The sequence below is a fragment of the Chaetodon auriga genome, chromosome 9, assembly GCF_051107435.1.
Source record: "Chaetodon auriga isolate fChaAug3 chromosome 9, fChaAug3.hap1, whole genome shotgun sequence".
Taxonomy (NCBI): domain Eukaryota; kingdom Metazoa; phylum Chordata; class Actinopteri; order Chaetodontiformes; family Chaetodontidae; genus Chaetodon; species Chaetodon auriga.
This window is the reverse complement of record NC_135082.1, coordinates 10,431,528-10,450,580: the sequence shown is the minus strand read 5'-3', so window position 1 is coordinate 10,450,580 and position 19,053 is coordinate 10,431,528. Positions and strand designations below refer to the sequence as shown.

At 46.6% G+C, this 19,053-nt stretch overlaps 1 protein-coding gene across 3 annotated transcripts in view; it reads right to left on the bottom strand.

Annotated features, from left to right (window-relative positions):
- Positions 1–18,849, bottom strand: part of LOC143325755 (transcription factor COE1-like) — a 55,591-nt gene extending 36,742 nt beyond the window's left edge. For 2 of the 3 annotated variants that reach the window (XM_076739055.1, XM_076739056.1), the window contains exons 1-6: positions 18,071–18,833; positions 17,102–17,258; positions 16,090–16,153; positions 15,307–15,362; positions 13,902–13,975; positions 12,263–12,331 (exon numbers count right to left, since the gene is read on the bottom strand). In XM_076739055.1, the coding sequence (XP_076595170.1) occupies positions 12,263–12,331; positions 13,902–13,975; positions 15,307–15,362; positions 16,090–16,153; positions 17,102–17,258; positions 18,071–18,204 (554 nt within the window). In that variant the 5' untranslated portion in view covers positions 18,205–18,833. Of the gene's footprint in view, positions 1–12,262; positions 12,332–13,901; positions 13,976–15,306; positions 15,363–16,089; positions 16,154–17,101; positions 17,259–18,070 lie in introns of all 3 variants that reach the window. The other variant, XM_076739054.1, reaches the window with a different exon arrangement.
- Between the last annotated feature and the right edge of the window lie 204 nt (positions 18,850–19,053).

The following is a 19,053-nucleotide window of genomic DNA, read 5'->3' as shown; positions in this document are numbered from 1 at the left end:
TAGCGCACAGTTTGGGGTCCCGGGGTTAAATTCATTATCCGCACATCCTGCACTCCTAAACCACTCTAAAATGTCTTGACATGAAAAATACATCCCAGAAGCAGCCACACACTCCAGGAAAACACCAATTTACATCGTCGCTTGTTACTTATTTAGCAGTCAAAAAGCTCTCAGAGGTATGTGTGTGTGTGTGTGTGTGTTATGTGTGCGTTACCCCCCTCTATCTCCCTCTCTGGCACCCAACTAACTACTCTGCAATGTTGGTGCCTCGAAGCTAAAAGTGACAAGCCGTCAATTGTGTTCCAATATTAACCCCCTCTCAATGTCTGCCTGGCCGTCTTCCTCTCTGTGATGTTGGTTTGATCAAAGAAGCGGCACTTTGGCAAAAATAACCAGGGAGAGTGAGATGGAGGACACCATGCTGCTTGCAGACTGATGAACGACGGCCAGTCTCTCTGCAAAACACTGTCCCCCTTTTCTTTTCTTTGTCTCTCCTCCTCAGTTTTTCTCATTATCTTCTTCACTCTCTCCCTCTCTTGGAGAGGCAACATGAGGCGTTGGCTGAGCATGATTCAGTATGTTCTATACACAGCCAGGCGGTAAGTAGTAGTTCATGGAGTGTATGGTATACGTTTATGGAGAGGGAGAGGCTATATCCTCAAGCTTTTATATGGAGAGGAAGACAGCACTCGCCAACACTTTTTTCCCCTATTTTGCTCTTCCTATTCTGAATAGAGATTGTGAAAGGGCTGGGCGGGGGATAAAAGAGAGAAACAGACCACCAGAGAGACAGAATATGATAGAAAGATGCCCTGTGTCTGTGTTTCATCTTATCTTAGCAGGTTCACCTAGCGGTGAGATTCCTCAAACGCACCTTTAGTCATAAGCAAGGGGGGGGGGGGGCTGAAGGAAAAGGGAAGTAAAGATAGAGAGATAGAGAGAGAGAGAGAGAGAGAGAGAGAGAGAGAGAGAGAAAAGAGAGAAAGTAAGCATGCATGTGTGCACACACACACGCACGAAAACAGAAGGAGAAGAGAGACAGAAAGACATGGGAGGTGGATCTCTCTGTGGCTAATTCTCTGGGTGTGGGAAAGCAGAGCACCTAACACAGGTTGGCCTGGTTTCAGTAATGAGTTTGATTCTTCTCTCTGCCTCCTAAGACTCACTGGGGACTAAGACTGCATAATAACATCCTCCATACACACACACACACACACACACACACACACACACACACACACACACACACACAGAGGCACACACGCACACAAACACACACAAACAGGCACAAACAGGTCTATGGGGAGCTAATTATTCTCACCTGTGTTAATTATTGCTGTAAGCCAATCAGCGGACTCTGTGCTAATTAGGCAGTGTTAGGTCTGATTAGTGTTTTGCAGCAGGCCCACTCAAACTGTTATCTACCATACGAGTCCCCTCAGGCGAGAGAGGAGCGGAGAACAGGTGGAGGCTTGCCCTGTGTGTGTGTGTGTGTGTGTGTGTGTGTGTGTGTGTGTGTGTGTGTGTGAGTTTGTGTGTGCTCATGCTTAATAATAAATAACTGAGGGACAGCTTTAATTCACAATAAAACAATGTCTAATCAGTTTCCTTTCAAATCAAACTTCTGTGAAACAAAACAATGCATGCCATCAATTCAACCAGTCTCTGCCCTCTGAGTTAATTGGCCCTGGTTTGGGGTCATTTCTTTTATCTGGACAAACAGCCCTTGTGCCCTTTAAGTTAATGAGGGCTGATCCAGGATCAGTTCTGTCACTAATGGCTCCTTTTTGCCAGGATAACCTCTTAGATTGATCCACGCATCACACATGCAACCCCCGTCCTGACCCAGGGGTGCTGGCTTCTGTGTGAATATGTGTGTGTGTGTGTGTGTGTGTGTGTGTTTGGCAGGAAAAACATATTCTAAAAGAAGAAAAGACAAAGAAGAAAGGAGTGGTGAAATGGAGGGTCTGTAGATGATCCCCTTGCTGATAGGAGTGAAAAGAAAAAAGGAGAGAAGGGGAGAAAAGACGAGAAAGGATGAGAGGAGGAGGAGGAGGATGAGCAGGAGGGAGAGAGGGGGCGAGAAGCTGGAGGAAACCTTCCTCTTATGACACGATTGATTTTCTTTCAGAGGCTTGAGCCTGTCACTACTGAACACTTGGTCCCCCCACTTCTCCTCACACACACACACTCACACACACACACACACACACATGCACGCACACACGCATACACACACACACACACACACGCATACACACAATCACACACACATACAAACTCCGTGCCCTGACCTCCACGTGTGCCTGCTGGTCCATACTGGGTCTAATGACACCGGGGCCTCCCACAGATCAATACCAAACTGTCACTCAGCTGGCAAGCAAACACACACACACACACACACACACACACACACACACACACACACACACACACACACACAAGCAGTTGGACAGATGCAGACACACACATACACACATGCAAGGTAGGGTATGCGTTTGCACATTTGTGTATGCTGGAAGCGATGTTTTCTACAACCTCAGCAGATGCCCTCCCCCCCACCACCCACACCTCCCCCTACACACACACACACAGACACGCCAACACCCACACACACACGCACACACTGGACCAAAGCCATATTCTCTCCTCAGCCATTTTCTCACCCTCCTGCTCCCTCACACTGAGAGTCTGGGTCCTGATGTAATATTGATGAGCGGGGATGGAGGCCCTATAAAAAGTGATAGGTCCTTGTGATTGTAAATTATAAATTGTCATCGATTTAACGTCAATTCCCACATACGCACACATGAAAATGCACACACACACACACGCATGCATACATACACAGTATCAAAATAGACACCCAACTGCTTGTTTTGCCCATGAGAGGAGGAGGAGAGTCCTTTTTTCCCCTCCTCTTGACTAACTTATTCCACGTCATTCACCTCCATCTCCTCCTGTTTCTTTTCGTCTTTCCAACCCCCCTCCCTCCCTCCTTCACTCTCTCCTCCTCCTCAACAATCTCAAGCACCCATCCGCCTCTCTCCACACACATCTCAAGTGCCACTTAGAAAACCAGACTGGGGCTAGAGCCAAGCTCTGCTCTCAGTGGTTCTGTGTTTGTGTGACTGTCTGTGTGTGACTTCTGGTGTCCCGGAGTCAAGATCGCGAGGAAAACATCACGAATCAACCCAGCCACGCGATTTCTTTTTATTCTGGACATGGCAAATAATTTATGTCCAACTGGGAATCTGTTGACTATGAAAAGCTTTGGCTAAAAACATTTGTTTGTCTGTTAAATCACTAATTATAGCCTGGCACAACACAGGGCAGATGCAGGCTAATTCACCATTAGGCCGTTTGGTGTTTATTAAACTTTTATAATGTGATCACTCTGATAACGGCACAATTGTTTCCCTGGGCGTGTGTGATTATACTGTTGTACCCCTCTGTCCCCTTGTAATGGCTCCCGCCGAGTGTGTGTGTGCGCATCCGCATATGTGTGTGTGTCTTGGAGCTTGCGGAGCAGTGTTTTCCATTTCTCATTAGAGTGGCACAGACTCCTGCTGCAGGGTCAATGGAGGGGGAGAGGGTGTGTGAATATGTGTGTGCGTGTATCTGTTTGAAGGGGAGTGGGGTGGTAATGAGCGCAGGAACATAATACTACGGCGTCCATTAATGCTCTGAGGCAGTGACATTAGGCATACTTAACTAATAGAGCCAGTCTCTGCAATTACCCACTGTTATCTCTGCAGCTTTAGAGGGGAACCGGCTTTAATAAATGTTTGTAGTGATGTGATAAATGCCAGGTTTGCTCATTTGTAATCTACACTGCGGGACAAGGGGAAGCGGGTGGATCTAATTGTTTTCCTCTGGATTGGAGAATGTGGTTGAGTTCAGAAAAAAAAAAGAAAAAAGAAAACGTCTTTCCTTTTCAGAACGTTTCCCTCCAGGTACATCTTTCTCCCTCTCTGCTGTCTGTCTATCTCTCCCCGCCTCTCTCTGGGCTCTCAGTGGGGTACTATTACAACTGTCCTCCTGTCAAACAGAGAAAAGCGGTCCGTACCCGGCGCTCACCGTCACGTCTCTGCCTCCTCTTTTTCCTCTCCTCTCATCTCTCTTTCATCCCAGCCCACATCAGAGGCGCGGCCGTGATTGTGTGTGTAAACATCTTGTCATGCTAACACGGGCGTCATGACAGAAGAGAGACGCGCTTCATTAACGCCGCGCTTGTAAGTTTGTCTTTGTGTTTGAACGTGCGCGTGTGGGCTATATGTCTGTCCATACACGCTGTTTCAAGTGTGTAATAGTGCGCTTCTTGAATTTTCTAGGGTCAGGGGTAGAAGCATAGAGGATCTGTATAAGTTGGGTTCTTTTATTCTATAAATGTGACACAATTTAAGGACGACCATCCGCGACAATCGTGTAAAAGCAAAGTCAATCCCTTTGCCATGCCAGCTCGCCTCCAAACTCGCCTCTGAATATCTACCACCAAGATTAACAGTCAATTAACAAGCAAGCAATCACTCGCTGCAGACAAAAACACCAACAGTTTCACCTCTTTGTCCGCCCCTCACGCTTTTGGCAGTAAATCTTCTGTGTTTGCGTGAAGACAATAGCCAGAGGAAGAGAGAGAGGGAGTGGTGTAGCCAGAGAAAAAGAGGGTACAGGAGGGACGCAGAGGAGAAAGCGGGGCTGTTAATTGTTTTCCAGAAAAAGGTTGCGAAGGTCTGCACGTTTGAACTGAATGTCACCTCATGTAAATCACAGCCTCTGCGCTGGAGAAGCCAATAACCGGGATAATTAGCGTGACTGTCTCCCGCGCCGCACGCTGAGATCGAGGAAGAACGTGCTGCCGAGGAAAGAGCGTTCAAACGCGGGGAAGATTCCAAGTGTGATTAACCAAAAAACCTTCAGAGTTAAATCTGGAGTTTTGAGTGGGAGGACCAAAGAAGAAGACACATAGACGGAAGGGGCAGATAGGGAGAGAAAAGAGAGATGAAGAAGAGAGACACATGGATGGAGAAAAATCAGAGCGGCACACACAGAAGGAGACGCAGAAGAAAAGGAAATGAGTCAACATTCCTCCCAGCGAGGTCAAGCCACTCGGTAAACAAACAAACAACGTGAGCAGCACACACACAAAGGGGGCGACGCGGTGTAAAACAACAAAGTGTCTCAGTCGATTGCCTACGCCTTACTTTGTCTCCCCTCATCAGTTACATAAACACAAACAAAGGCCTTTAAATTCGGCTCGGCTTTTTGAAGTGGAACAGTGACATGTGCTTGGGTCTCATTTGTTGATGATTAATGCAATGCAAAAAGAATATATTAGGAACGTAAGAATATATCATCCCTTTGATCGAACAATGCTGTTGACCATAATTGTCTGCATGTTGACGTTGCCGCTTTACGTTTAATTACAGCAGAGACACTCCCTTGAAGATTTCCTTTTGTCTCTTAACATTCCAACTCAAATTAGTCAAGCTCAATGTCACAAAACTCATACACAACAGCACATATGAAAAGGGTGAACTTGGAAATAATGATGCGGTTACTAAATAGTCTATATAGGCGTTTTTTGTTTTTTGTTTTGTTTTGTTCTTAAAGAAAATTCAGTTTCTGCAGAACAAAAGGGAAAATTTCACATAGAATAATCACGATATATTAAAAGGATCATTCCTATGTTGCAGAGTCCCACCACCACTATCACACTCCATATCTCTCCCTCCCTGTCTCCCCCATGCCGTGCAGGTTTTCCTTCCATTGTGGCGTGTGAAACTGAGAGCGCTGCTCACAGCGCCTGGCCAGCGATCCATTCTTCCTGGACAGATTGATGGAAAACAATCAACAGACTATACGTCTTGCTCGGGCACAGCAGGTCACCAGCACTCATCCTGGACACCTGGACCCACATCCTGGGCTACGAGCGCTGAGGTACAGCGTCAGAAGAGGGGATGGGACGGAAAGAGGCTGATGGGAAATGAGACGCCAGGTGGGGGGGGGGGGTATATGGAGCTGGCATGAGACACGCAGTCTGTGTTGTCACTTAGCAGAAATAATCAGTAAACAATGAATCATCTGCGAGGGCTGAGATCAGGGCGGCTGGAAGCCGCACTGCTCGATGACACATTGGCTCAGCCTGCCGGGAGAGGAGGCCTGAGTATCCTTCACTGAGAGGAGCTGGTGTGTCTATTCAATTACGAGGAGCAACGCAGGCAGCCATGTAGCACATTGGCTGTGAGAGAGCACTTAGTGGGCCATGCGCTAGACTGTCCACACACATCAGAGCATTGAGAAAACAAAGCCTTGCTCCCGCCGCACACACATAGCCATGCATGTCTGAATGTATAGCATCACACCGAGAGGCGCACACTCGCGCTCTTCACGCCTCATTTGAAAAGCAAATTGAGTGCATCTTCTAGGGCCAGCCACGGACTGAATCCTGGAAAACATTACTCTTTCCTCACTTGCAGTAACACACACACACACACTCACACTCACACACCATACATGAGACCTCTCATATGGTAAATATATCATCATTCTATTTAAATCCCCTTCTATCTCTATCGCTCCGTCCTGCTCCTCCGTCCACCAAAAATGTCTTAAATAGCTCTCAGAGAAGTAGGACGCTACTCATTTGGGTCAGATCTGGCCGGCCAAACCCCTTCATTCTGGGACAGAACAAACACTGACACAAAGACAGAGGGAACGGCCAAGGAGAGCGGCCAGGTCAAGCAGGGAATGTCAAGCAGTAATGACAAAGCAGTTTGCAGAGAAAACAGAGCTACAGCAGCGCTATTTACAGTAGCTCTCGCCAAAACACTCCTCATGTCATGAAGCCCAGAACTTTTCACTGTTATGACATTTGTAAGGTAGAGTTTATGTGCCCTAATAAACTGTTTGTTACCTGTATTCAGCTGGGAAGCATTAGCTTAACTACCTATAAAGCGTGATTGCAGCTCTGTTAGTTAGTTTATTGGGGAAAGAATTAAAACACAACAATGCAATACACACACACGCACACACACACACACACACACACACACACACACACACACACAAACTTAAGCAATAAAAGTACTTATTTCCAGTGTGTTCCTCAATGTTTCCTCACCACAAAACAGAAACAGCTTGCATTCATTTGATATTTCATATCATAGAAAACACACCCGTGTTTACTCTGAGAACGATGTGTTAATTTTTCGTGAGGTGTTCACAAATGAAAGGGAGCCAGTAGTTGGGGGTGAGAGTGTCAAAGGTCTGGATGAGAGGGAAAGAGGCAGCGCTGTTTTAGAAGCTCCTCGACCTCCAAACTCCCTGCTGTCAATCAGCGCAGCCGTCCGTCCCCTGGGGCTGCGCCTTCCTCCAACCCCGAGGGGGGGGGAACCACCGCAGGGAAAAAAGAACACAGCCAAACAGATGCAGAGAGCTGCAGGTCAATGTGTGTGTATGTATGTGTGTGTTACATTTTTGCACGCCTGTGGATTCTTAAAACTGCGCATGCGTGCGTCTGCATATGTATTTGTGTGCTGTGTATGAGTTTATCTCAGGGTGAGAGCTGTATTTGTGTCCGCGTGTGTGTGCTCTTATGTGTATGTGTGTGTGTGTGTGTGTGTGTGTGTGTGAGACAGATTTGCGAGGCAGCCGGCACCTGAGGGAGGGGAGTCCTGCCTGCATATCGATGAGCCAGCAACTCTGCCTCTTTGCCCCTGAGCATTGCACAAACACCACAACCAGCTCAGGGCCAGTCCTTTTCAAAACCTCCCATAACTTCTTATACAGCTCCCCGCTTCAAGACGGCACAAAAGAAACAGCACATCAACGAGAAAAAACAAAAATCTTCTAAAGAGAAAAGGGCTGTGCCGAAAATCAAGGCACAATCTGAGAAGATCTCTTTTCCCCCCGAGGAGAAACAGCAAAAGAGAGATACTGTCGGCCTCGGGGTCTCATGACTCTGTTTCTCGCTTCGCTTTGTCTTAGAGGGAAATGTAAAGCTAGCGATAGGTGGCCAAAGACACAATAGGATGACAACTGTGGGAAAAAAAGTAGAAAAGAGGGAACAATGATTATCCTGTGTCAAATAAGACAGAGCCAGGATATGGGAAAAAAAATTAATAATAACATTCAGACATCAGGCACATCAGCAGATACAGTCAGAACCATGCAACATAGCTGTACAGTAAGTGTGTTTCCACCTTGTCACTAACACATAGTCATGGATATGAAAGTGAAACTAAGCTGAGGGGACGGAAGGCGCTGCCAGTAAACCACATTAGCATCAAATGCAAATGAGAAGGGGGCTAATGGCTGGACAGGTGCAGACTGGGCCTCTAAATGACACACAAACACACATATTTCAGACACACACACACACATGCACACACACAAACACACACACACACAAATGAGATGGATGAATTAAACATGGGTGGGCTCGGCTTGGGGGGCTGGCAGGGCTGACATAAAGTCAATGACATACATTATTCACTAGCGCACGTTAGCCCAGCCAAGGCAACACATGACCTCTCACCCCAGGAAGTGCATCCAAACATAACAACCAAAACAATGAGGGGGTTCCACACTGGAGAGGGAGACAAAGAGGGGGAGACTGACAAACGAGCTATGAGGCAAAATGCATTGGCTTGGAAAACGCAGTCCTCAAAACACTGCTAGCCCCAGAGTTTAACTGGTGTAAAACCAAGCCAGGTGTAGACCTAAGGCAGGCCAGAGGTGAATCAAAACCAGGTCCACAAGTGCTAACTACCCACCATGAAGCTGAGAGTACGTTTCACTGGCTCACAGAACAGGAAACTGTCGGCCATGACATCATCCTCCCCGGGAGGAGCACTTCCTGCCCGACATTCTTCACTCAACACACACACACACACACACACACACACACACACACACACTCGGCAGGAAATGGCCTCTATCAACACACACACACACTCCTGGGGAAATAACCAACATCGATGCGGATACACAAGCACAGACGCGCATGCAAGGAAATGGGCCACATCAACGGCAGGCTGCAGGAGTGTGTGCAAACGCAAACACACAAGCACACACTCCAAAACAGCTATAAACCTGAAATAACATTGTCTGTGCATGTAAACTTGACACGCACCCAACCCCCCGCCCCTCACTGCACCGTGACTGGAAAGAGGAATCATGGGATATGCAGGGATATCCAGTGGATCCTTATCTCTGGTCACAGAGAGTTTCTCTCCCGCCTCCAGAGAGGCTCTCCCTGCCTGGGGGACACCCTGCGGCAGGCCTGGGGGAGCTGGACAGGCTGGAAAGGGCCACGGGACACAGGTGGTAGAAGGCAAGAGAGGACACTTGGGGCCGGAGGGACAGTCATACCCCCAAAGCGAGGAGGGTTGAGAGATTAGTCCACAATTATATGGATGCAGCAAGAAAACTGATGAAAACAGCTCTGTGTGAAGATGAATTTAAGAAAAGCAGAAAGATAACAAGAGTGTTCATGGGAGAGATGGAAATGTGTTTGAGATCTGAGGCCCATTCAGGCACATGATAGACTGACTAGCAGTGGCTGCATATGATTAACCCCACGTTAACCAGGAGTGATGGAGAGAGAGGTGGAAGTGGAGGTGGGGGGGTTAAGGGCTCCCCTCATATCATCCTGCCTCTGTAAGAGGCTAAAGTGGACCACACATGTTTCCCTGGGGAAGACATTGAGAGGCGCACAGGAGCCTCTCACCTTTCAGCTGCTTCCCCTGCCCAGTGTCAAGCACAGACACAACACGACAGGCCAAGGTCTCTCTCAATTTCTGAACTCACCACCTCAGAGGTTAAATACATAAAATATAGCATGTGTTGTCTTCATCTTTGGCACTGACTGATTCAGAGCCGATGGACTTTGAAACCGATCTGAGTCAGTCAGAGACGAGAACGTTGCTTGTAAAAGTGAATGGCATAACGGCATGAAAAGAGGACAGACTGTGGGGGATGTTTTGTTTTGTTCAGTAAAAAACCTAAGATGTTAAAGTGCTTTTTTGCTATCATAGCCTAATACGCTTCATAATTAAAATCTGTATCATATTGCTCCTTGTAGATTCTTTAAAGCCCAAATTCTCTTTTCAACAGGAGGCGAGATAAAGAGAGAGGCGAGAGAGATTCTCCCGGTGAGCGAGTACAGTACCCAGAGCGCTGCCGATCCACACTGTACCAGATTTGTTCTCCTAACAATCAAATAAGTTTCTCATTAGCTGACTTTATTTTTTCTCATTCCTGCGGTTTTGCTGCAGTGGCCTGTTTCTCCCATCTTAACGAGAGAGAGCTAATTAGGCAATCAGACCCATTACTCTTCCAGAAGAGTTAGAGCTAGCCCAGCTAATTAGGGCTGTAAAATCTAATCATCTCTGCGAAACAGCAGAGGGCTAACGAGCCCTTATTTAACGAACTAAATAACTTCAAGGGTGGAGAGGGGCTGCTGATGGTATTTCTTTATGAATTTGAAGGAGGGGAAGTCATGGTAATTGAGTCAGTTTCACCCTCACAGTTGTTTGTTTGTTTATGAATCCCTGATCATTACAACTGCCAAGAATATATTGGTACTAAATGAGCAAACGTATAAACCCTCCTCTCCTTATTCCCCTTCAGTTCCCCCTTTAAAACAAGCCAACCTCCCCCCCAATCTCTCTCCTCTCACCTGACCTATTTTCCTGTCCAGAAAGAGTGCTCGCTGGAGAGGAAAACGGAGATATTGCTGTTGTTTTCCCTCCCCCTGTTCTAATTTGTTGTTCGTTAATGTGGCCCTCACACCTGAGCCATCGGGCGTCGGGGGAATACCGCTAGCGAGCGACCACAACACATGCTCGGTGTGGGAAAGCTGTTCACAACACAGCTCAGCCTGTTTTGCCAAGGTGGCTCTGCTCAAACTGCGGCAAACTGACGGCGAAGTTTAACTATAGTGGGCCCGGGCGGCGGCCTTTAAAAAAAGAGAAAAAAAACCCAAAAAACAGAGCAACAGAGTGCACCGAAGAGAAATCCAACAAGTTCGCACACGTGAAAACAAAAATCAGAAATACTGCACAGAGTGACGGGCAGGCGCGTTGTCTGAGGCCACGTGGTGGGGTGCAGCTGTCTCAGGGAGCGCTGAGGTGAGGCCTTCCGCTTCACCGGAGCGGAACGAGGGTGGCGCACACAGACACAAACTCACACACATAAATACACACACAAATACATACACAGGTAAAGAGTAGCTTTTGACAGAGCAGCAGCGAGAACAGGACAGCTGTGTTCATCAGATAGCACAGGTCACTGCCTCATTAACACACACAGAAATACACTCAAATGTGACAAATTCAAATCAGACGTAAAACCTAAATAACCCACGATGCGCTTCTTTTTACCTGGTGATGCAGTTGCTTGGACAGGTTATAGATCAAAGAATACAGTCAGAAATGGTGATGTTTTGGGGGGAAGTCTCCTCGGCGGCTAAGTTTTTAGTCGCATTTCGGCCCGTGCAGTGTTAAATCTGCACGCTCCAACATTTGCAGTGTAAACAAATAGTTTCTCTCACACTGTACGTCCACATGTGCGCCACATGCACGCACACAGCGCAGGCCGGACTGTAAATCTACAGGGCTTTTTCTTTCTTCCCCCACTGACCGTAAATCGTGCGAGCTGCTACATCGGTCAGAGATAGTTTATGATGGCAGGAGAAAGGTGTACACTCAAAGAAAAGTGTATGTGCGTGCAGGAGTGTGTCTGTGGGTGTCAAAAGTGGCAGACAAGCTTCAGTGCCACGCTCAGCCCCAGAGTGAGATTTACACACACACGCACACAGGCACCAGGCTGTAGCTGTAACCCTAACTGCTCATCAGCTAAGTCATCAGCCCAACCACACAAACACTGTTTGACCACACTTGAAGCAGAGCTCGACTGCTCTGTGATTGCTCCTCCACTTCACACACATACCACTGGAATATTATTTACTGCTGTTTTACACATTTTGCTTACACAGCCAATTATGGTTTCTGAGATTTAAACAACCTGTGGCCTGCTTTTATTTGGCCTGCAGGTTTTATTTTCTCAGCCGAATCAAATGTCAATAACAGCTTTCATCAGCCTACTTCTAAATTTTGTGATGATTTTTGCATCTATAATGTGTTCCTGCAGCATTTGCGGCCTGTGTGTCCCGCACGCCGTCATACCTGCTGTGTCTGTGTTTGCTACGTCTGTGCAGCATCATGTCGGCTGAGGTCAAAGGGTAAAGTCTGCTTACCTGTCGATGATGACAGGGTCTGACGGGGTCTCGTTCCTGTTGCCACAACTCTTCTTATCGCAGCATCGACTGCAGGGAGGTGAGAGAAGAGGAGATTGTGGGGAAGGGGGGGGGGTGCAGAAACAAAGGGGAGTTAGTCACAGACATGTGAACAACAGAAAAAGCAAGATAAGGTACAGCACAGAGGGAGAGGAAGTCAGATGAGCACTACAGGAAAGAGAAAAGAGTAAAAGGGCGTGGGACTCTGGGGGAGTTTAAGAAACAGCGTGGATTGGATTTCTGTTGGGCTTCTCGAGGTAAGACTGGGGCTCTAGCGCTACAGTAGGTGGGATCAGCAGGGTGGTTTTAGGAAAAGTTTGGAGGAGAAGCGCAAAAGCAGTGAGCTTGAATGGGGCTGGATACAAACTTGAATTAGCCTCCAGGGCTCAGGTTAGCTCCATTTCTGTCAGACATCACACAACCAGACATCTTATGTTCTCTATTTTTCCTCGGTGCTCGTCCCCTCCCTCTATCCCGCCTCTCTCTCTCGCTCTTTCTCTCTCTCAGAAGTGGGTCACAGAGTGGTCCCACTGGACCCGGGGAGTAGTGCATGCTGGGTAGAAGGGGGTTGCATACTGATGTGACGAGTCCTTTCTGAATCATTTGACTGCACTACAATGTAACAGTGTGTCGTGTGCCGTCAAACAACCTCCCCTCCCGCTCCCCCAGTCCCCCCCCCAAAAGTATCATCCCATCTACCTTTTCTTCTCTGTCTGCTCATCTGTGCGTACAGTATGCATGTCTGTGTGTACCTGAGTCTGACTGCATGTGTGCATCTACCGTACGTGTGTGTGAGAGAGGGAGGAGATGGAGAAAGACACAAAAGAGAGTGAGAGAAGGGGAGAGAGATTGACCCTCCCCCCTACTTTCTTGAGTCCCTCAGGACAGGAGGCTTGGAGAGCCAGATCAGATTTCTGATCTCGACCGTTTCCTGCAGCATATGAAAACAAGTGGTCTAAATTGCCTTGTGTGATAACCAGGAAGTGGCTACACTTTGCCACCAGTCAGTTTTCTCCACGTAGCTCGAAATGTATTTCTAAATGTTTGCGAGGGACAATCACACACTGCATGATGCTTTTATTGATTGTAAATGTAGTGATGGCCCTGTGAGATCTGCGCTTGCTTTAGTATATGTGACTCTGTGTGTGTGTGTGTGTGTGTGTGTGTGTGTGTGTGTTTGTGTGAATGTGTGTATATTATGGGTAATTCGAGTCTGTCCCCCTCTGCACATACCTCATTGTCAGGACACAGCAAACTGCATGTATTACACAGACTAAGGAGGATGGGTTTGAGTAATGAGCTTTTCCTTGTCCTAATTAGCTGAACATGAGAGGGATGCACACACACACACACACATATACACAGAAACATACACGCACATCCCTATCAACAGAAATAGGCCAGGGCCCATCTCCCCAACCCACTTTGAGGAAAATGCTAAGATTCCTATTGTAATTTAGCAGAGCTCTTCACGTCTTTGCTTCCTCTTTACGCCAACAAAGGCACCTCCAATGTGAGAAAAACACTCATCTCGAGTCAAAGTATGAAACATTGGCCGGACCAACAAACTGCAGATGTTGCTGGGTGTATTTTGTCTTACCTGCACATGATCTCGTGGGTCAACAGGACCCGACACATCTCTGGGTTTTTATCCTGGCCCTCATAGACAATTGCCTGAAGGATGAAGAAAAAAAATCACAGAAAATTTAAACAACTGTGATTTCTTTTTTCTTTTTTTTTTTTTTTTTAAATGTGGCATGCTGAAAGAAAAAAAAAGTGAGCCACGCTGCAGGGGCAAATAAAAAACAGAAAAGTGTGTGTGTCTTTCATCTGGGAGTAGTGTTGTCTATCTGGCAAATGTGTGTATCGTGGGAATCCAGTCCTCCTGAACAGGAACGCTCTGTTCTGACAGAGACAGTAAGAGGGAAAGCATTTGTGTGTGTGTGTGTGTGTGTGTGTGCTCCCGTGTGTGCATATGTGTTTGTGCGTGCACGTATGTTTATATGCTGTGTACAGTGAGCAGTTGGACTGCCAGACTGGAGTATAGTGCACCATCTGGTCCATACAGCACAGCGTCCAAAAATCTAGTCTGGTTACCCCTCCAACCCCTCTCAACATGCTCTCCAGGGCTGTGATCACCCTGCACACACACACACACACACACACACACACACACACACACACACACACACACACACACAGGCGTGCACACACACACGCACACACCAATAAACATGCAAAAATACACGCACTCGCACAAACAACATCTCCTCCTACTCCTTTCATTCTAAGGCAAACTCTCTTCAAGCCTAATGGCACTAGAGGCAGAATTGGCAAAACAAAAGACCTGATATCAAAACAGTGTTGAAGCGGCTTATTTTCTTCATTGTCTAATTCGTCCAAACGAAGAATTCCCTCAGTGTGTGCCAGCCCACATGTGATGCTCTGTATTTCTTTGTGTGATTGAATTGGCCAAAACACACTCAGGGAGAGTTTGTTCTGTTTCACATTGAGGAAATGAGGGTCAAGGTCCTCAAAAAGTGAGCTGGCATGCATCACTGTCTCTCTCAAACACTAACACACAACAGCCTCGGCACCTCACAGGGATATTCGCACACTATGTGCGCGCAATCACCCAGCCTCACACACATACTGTATATATGTACTGCCTGATGGTTATAAAAACACACACCATCCCCACTTACAGACTGCTGTGCAGAGGCAGAGTATGAGGACACATGTCCTCTACTTTTCTGGGCCTCTGTAAATGTATTCCACAGGTAAGACAGGTCGTTTATCAAGCCGGCTGTGCTGTGCTGAAGTTGAGGGTCTCAGACACAGGCATGCAGTGGGGTGGGGGGGAGGTGGGGGAGGAGGAGGAGGAGGAGGAGGAGGAGGAGGGGGAGGGGGGCAGTTGTAGGTGGGGGCAACATTTAGACCAACACAAGCACCTGAACTGATGCGGTTTAATTTTTTGGAGCCGTAGTTTAATGCAGATCTCTTACCTGTTTAGTCATTGAGTCGATGAGACGAACATACAAGTCCTGCTCTGTCCTGATGCCTGCAGGGACAGACACAGAGTCAAAACGTAGCACCATTCACATCACATCTGCGGCAAAGCTTTCCGCATTATGGCCAATATTTCAGATCACACGTTTTACTCATTCTGACCCTCCCTGTGAGGCTCTGTGTGGAAAACGAATGAGTCCAAACTGTTACTACTGACTCTCAGTATTTGTTGCATGCTGTCAGTTTGCTTGGAACTTGAAATTTTAATTTACTTCTCTTCCCCCTGTTGATTTTTATCTCAAAACACATTTATTAAGGACTTAATTGTGAAAACGCACACAGCAGGTTTTTCTGAATTATAATCAATATAATTAAATTATTCAGTCCAGGCACAGAGACTAGAAAATAAATGTTAAAAGGGAGGCTGGGAAACATTACATTTTGCTGCTTTGCTTTTGTTTACTGCTGCTAAATTTGACTGGAGAAGACAGCAGCAGCAAGCACAGTAATAATAATAAATATAATAATAATAGTAATAATAATTGTAATAATAAATATTATAATTATTAGAAATTCGTGGTAATAATGTAGAAATAACAACATTTGAAGCATTCCACTAATCAGATAAAACACCGGAAGAACAAAAAATAAATTCATATAACAAAACACTCAAAAATGAAAAGAGCTTTTGTTTCCTCAGTTTCCACACTTTGGTTTAACGTATCATTCCCTCGCTGCTTTTGTTATTGCTCCATAAAAATTATGGAAACTAAACTCACCGTTACTGTAGAGGAGCTGAAGTCTATAATGGATCCCATTGTTGGTCTTTTCCCCCGTCGTTTCCTATGAAAATTAAACCAAACACAGTCGGTCAGAGCGAGCAAACCATCTCCTCCTGGGACTTTTACTGCGCGTCCACAACTTGATATTTTTAGATTCTCAACATGTTACGTCTCTCTAACTGTGTTTAAATCACTTCGTTTCTATCATCCACACAAGAGAAAGAAGAAAGGTTGTTTGTAGCAGCTTCCCTTTGTGCCATTTGTCTAAATATATTCTGTAAACTAAACTTATTATCTTATTTACAAATAGGTATATTCACAACTTTATTAACCTGTGCTGGAAATGGAAAATGTTTATAGACATTTAACAAATAATAAGAATTTCTATATCCAATAAATTGCAGCGTAATATTAAAATGTTTTATTAACACTGACCAACAGCAGAAGGACGTTTGAATCTAATAATAATGATAAACAAGCGGAAACTAAACGCTGATGAATAAAACAAACATTTAAAGAAAAACACTTTGAACGCCACTTGCAAACAGATTAATATTACATTTAATCGACGTATCAAACACTGATAGTGATGCTCGTTAAAAAAAAATGGCAACACCTGCAGAAAAGAGACGTGAAGTGTCTGAAAAGCCTGATCTGATATTACAAGCTGAGCACAAAAGTGTCCACGCACGTGATTTACTCCTTTAAGTAAATTCGTCTCAAATTGATTTCGAAGGTTTTGCAATTGTAAAGAAAAGCTAAAATAATCAGAAGCGTGTAAGTCTTTCAGGAAACCACATCTTAAAATCACATCGGGGAAGCCTTCAGGACTCATGAACCCTGCTGTGTGCGTCTGGCCACTTTGTTAACACACGTCTGGTAATTTATCACTTTGCCTGAACAGGCCCTTGTTCAGCCCGCTGAAACCGAAACATTGCGCTTATTTTAAAGATTTTATTATGGACTAAACGGTGAAAATATGTGATTTTTGTGACATGTGCAAGCTCACCTTTTCCTTCTCTACAAAGTCAACGAAGGTGGTTCTCTCTATTTCCACCGGCTGACCCTGTCTGTCGTACAAAGCCAGCACGAAGTGGAAGAAGTTGGACTTGCGAAGGTTGGAGGGCGGCTGCTTCTCGAAGTGCGCCCGAGCAAGACCCACTCCGCTGCGGACACAAGCACAAACCAGCAGCATCCACAACAGCGGCAATTAAAACAAATTCATTCAACACAAATGCAGCAAAAGAGAGATCTGCTTTAAAAGCACGAGCTGTCCGTTCAAAAATTCGTACCTCCATATAATTTAATTACAAGCTCTTTCTAACGCGCACACGCGCCCTTTACAGTTGAATCAGCAATAATGAACCAAATAAGTGAAAAATATTGAGCTACAGGCCTGAAACATATACTCATTTATATTACAAGCATAATTTGGAGGGACAAATTGCTTTCGTGATGGCGGGGCTGCTGTCGATAAAAGTGTGCTGTTTATATTTTAAACTTGAGCAACTTCATCTATTGCAAAGAACTGTATTAATTTTTAAAGAAAACCTAGCCGAGTAAATTCAAGCTGGAAGGAAAGGCTGGGTGCACGCAGTCCCTGCTCTGCTTTATCACAACCAAGAAGAGAAACAACCACCGAAGTGGGCAGAAAATCAGTCACAGCACACTTTGCTCACACCAAAGTTAATCTCAGCCTAGACGCTGCGAGTCTAAAAGTACTTTTTTCAACCTCTGTTCTGCGTCCACAAATATGTTCAAACACTTTGAGCCACAGACAGCATTTAATCATGTCGAACTAAAAACTTCTAAAGCCAGCAGGAACAGTGGTTATCCAACAACTACGTCCTCTGGGAACGCGTGCTGCCCCAAGTGATACAGCCGCTCCGTCTTTTAACTCGGCGGATCTTAACGCGCTCTCTCCCCGCGGTCTCCACGCCCCGGTGTCAGCGCAGCGCCAAGGCCGCCTCGGGCTCACCTCTGGGCGGCTGTGTTGGCGTCCAGCACTCCGGCGCCCTGCATCCATGTCCGAACCGCGTTCATCCCGGCCACCATGGGCTCTTCTTTCATACTACTCCCACTCCTCTGGATGCTCTCGTGGATGCCAAACATCAAAACGCACCTTCACACCGTCGCTATCTCTCTCTCACTCTCTCTCCTCTCTCTCTATCCTCCTCTCCTTGGCTCCCTCCTTTTTTTTCCCCCTGCCTCCCCTCCTCTTGCGTCTGTTTGATCGCGCTGTCAGAGGAGCAAAGTGGCGTGGTCTATTTCACTTGGCGTTTAGTTGCGCGTGTGTTTCTCAAAGTAAACAAAAGACGCGACATGTGGAAGGAAAAGGGGAGCTGTCAGCATCCAGGGTTAGCTGCACCTCATGTCAGCGACTCCACAAGAAACAGAGGAGGAAGCGGCAGCTATGAAGATGAACAACGTGAGCGCGATGAAAGGGGAAGCGCAGGATGAGAGGCTGCACTGAGTTGGCGACAGTCCCCCGGATCAAGGTGCAACTGACAAAAACACGAGCAAAATGTCAGTTTCTGCAACAAACAGTCCACAGTGAGAGAGAAAGTCGAGCAGATGAAACGCGCTCCTAAGCTCCGTGTCTTTATTTACAAAGTCTTCTCCGCTGCTCAGATGAATGAAACGGAAGATTACGCGCAATTAAGAGGCAGTCCTGGGCAACAGCGGCTCCGCTCCTCGTCAGCTCCTGCTCGGGTGACTTGCGCTCTATTCTTCCCTGAGGAATCACTTTGGACCATCTCTGGGATGCCAAACAGGAGAGAACGAGTAGGTGAGGGAGGCGTGGTCTACGAGGCGAGGAGGAACGCCCCTCCCCCCACCCCCATCCCCCCAAAAAACTGTTAATAACACGGACAATCAGCTGTCCACCAACCCGACCAGCACGCTGCCCGCCCGCCTGCCTGCTGTCCCCGCCTCGTCCCACGCAGCGTCCCGCCCCAGCCA